At 50.9% G+C, this 2003-nt stretch overlaps 2 protein-coding genes across 3 annotated transcripts in view; one reads left to right on the top strand and one right to left on the bottom strand.

The window, feature by feature from the left end:
- LOC117959778 (kinesin-like protein KIF20B) overlaps window positions 1–261 on the top strand; it is a 3834-nt gene extending 3573 nt beyond the window's left edge. Inside the window, exon 6 of the mRNA XM_034897055.1 lies at window positions 179–261. Within this exon, the coding sequence (XP_034752946.1) occupies window positions 179–261 (83 nt within the window). The remainder of the gene's footprint in view (window positions 1–178) is intronic.
- On the bottom strand, window positions 138–1750 carry LOC117958990 (molybdopterin synthase sulfur carrier subunit). Of its 2 annotated transcripts, none has more exons than XM_034895810.1 (4): window positions 1658–1750; window positions 811–935; window positions 594–729; window positions 138–270 (listed from the first exon to the last, which is right to left on the bottom strand). In XM_034895810.1, the coding sequence occupies exons 1-3, from the start codon at window positions 1667–1669 to the stop codon at window positions 603–605; spliced, it is 264 nt and encodes an 87-aa protein (XP_034751701.1). In that variant the 5' UTR covers window positions 1670–1750; the 3' UTR covers window positions 138–270; window positions 594–602. The 2 variants fall into 2 exon arrangements, with proteins under 2 accessions (XP_034751701.1, XP_034751702.1); XM_034895811.1 differs by having other exon boundaries at window positions 138–296.
- Window positions 1751–2003: the final 253 nt, after the last annotated feature.

A 2003-nucleotide genomic window follows, 5' to 3' on the forward strand; every position in this document is an offset into this window, starting at 1 on the left:
AGACCTCCTCTATCTGGTCTAGACCTGCTCTATCTGGTCTAGACCTGCTCTATCTGGTCTAGACCTCCTCTATCTGTATAGTGTCTTGAGATAACTCTTGTTGTGATTTGATACTATAAATTAAATTGAATTGAATTGAGTGAAATATTAACCTATGAAAACAGAAATGGCTCCACAGGAAGCACTGCTGACGGAGTCCACCACTTCCTGTACGGACAGCCAATCACGGCTCAGCTTGAAGACGTCTCGCCGCTCCTCTAACTCGGCCATCTGAGAAGAAAAAATCCTCATCCTCATCATCCTAATCATCATCATCATCCTCCTCCTCATCATCATCCTCCTCATCATCCTCCTCACCATCCTCCTCACCATCATCATCATCATCATCATCCTCCTCATCATCCTCATCATCATCCTCATCATCATCCTCCTCATCATCCTCCTCATCATCCTCATCATCATCCTCATCATCATCCTCCTCATCATCCTCCTCATCATTCTCATCATCATCCTCCTCATCATCCTCATCATCATCCTCATCCTCCTTATCATCTCCAGAGTGAGACATCTCTTCTTCTACTATCTTTGTTTACCGCGTGACTTTAGCCTCCGCTGAGCGGCGGTACCACGGCAACCTCGTCCCCGTCTCCCAGAGTCACCACCTGGTCGCCGATGGCAACGTACTGATGACGCACCGCCAACACCACCTGATCCTGCAGGACGGAGAGTCTACACACACACGCACGCACAATCTTTTTATTTATATGTTTCTTCTTCTGCAGTTTAAAACCTTGCTGAGTGTCGCGGTACCTCGGGTGTCGCCGTAGCAACAGTGTCCAAAGGTCCCGGCTGCTGATTGGTGTTGGCACGGCAACAGCCTCTTCCTGCTTCAGTCCAGTCAGCTCGGCGCTCTTAGCGAAGAACAACAGCAACACCTGAAGAAGAAGAAGAAGAAGAACATCTGAAGAAGAAGAACACCTGAAGAAGAAGAACACCTGAAGAAGAAGAAGAAGGGGACACGGTCCCGGTGGAGGGGACACGGTCCCGGTGGAGGGGGACACGGTCCGGGTGGAGGGGGACACGGTCCTGGTGGAGGGGACACGGTCCCGGTGGAGGGGACACGGTCCCGGTGGAGGGGACACGGTCCTGGTGGAGGGGGACACGGTCTGGGTGGAGGGGACACGGTCCTGGTGGAGGGGGACACGGTCCTGGTGGAGGGGACACGGTCCTGGTGGAGGGGGACACGGTCCTGGTGGAGGGGACACGGTTCTCCTGCTCAACACGGTCTGGGTCAAAGGTCCAGGACCGCCTCCTCGTCTGTCACGAGGGATCAGACACGCTCCACCCGCTGCAGCGATCTCCGTCCCGAAGTCTCCCACTTTAAACATTTCTTACTTGTTACCAACATAATATTAATCTGAACAAAGGCGCACTTTCTCATATCATTAAACCATAATCCATCTTCAATTCGGCGCCCATATTTCTGCCACCTGACCCTCGCGCACCAACTTTTCCGGCCGTTTGTTTCCTCCACCTGGAGACGCAGGTCGCGCTCGTGCACGCGCACCGCGCTGTTAAAGGAAGCGGAAACGTCAACGGACCCTGGCGACTCTCTCCCGCCGTGAACAACGAGCTGGTGTTTTCATCCTGAACTCACCTTGGCCGTCATGAAGCCGCGTGCAGGTTGCTGAACATGTGGAGGAAGTTTCCTGTGTGTTACCAGCTGACTGCCCCCCCTTCTCTTCTTCTTCACCTTCTCTCTCTGGAGCTTAAAGGCGCCCGCCGCCATCTTGTGACGGGAGCGTGTAACAACCACCACTAATCTTTATAAAAACTTTATTTAATGAACACAAGAAGTTCAACAATGTGTAACATGATGTTAATATACATGAAATACATAATTTAAGCGTTAAAATTCTGTAGATATAGTAAATATATAGTAAATTATAGAGTGGTCTAGACCTGCTGTATCTGTAAATTTGTGTGTGTGTGTGTGTGTGTGT

The sequence above is a fragment of the Etheostoma cragini genome, chromosome 16 (assembly GCF_013103735.1).
Source record: "Etheostoma cragini isolate CJK2018 chromosome 16, CSU_Ecrag_1.0, whole genome shotgun sequence".
NCBI lineage: Eukaryota > Metazoa > Chordata > Actinopteri > Perciformes > Percidae > Etheostoma > Etheostoma cragini.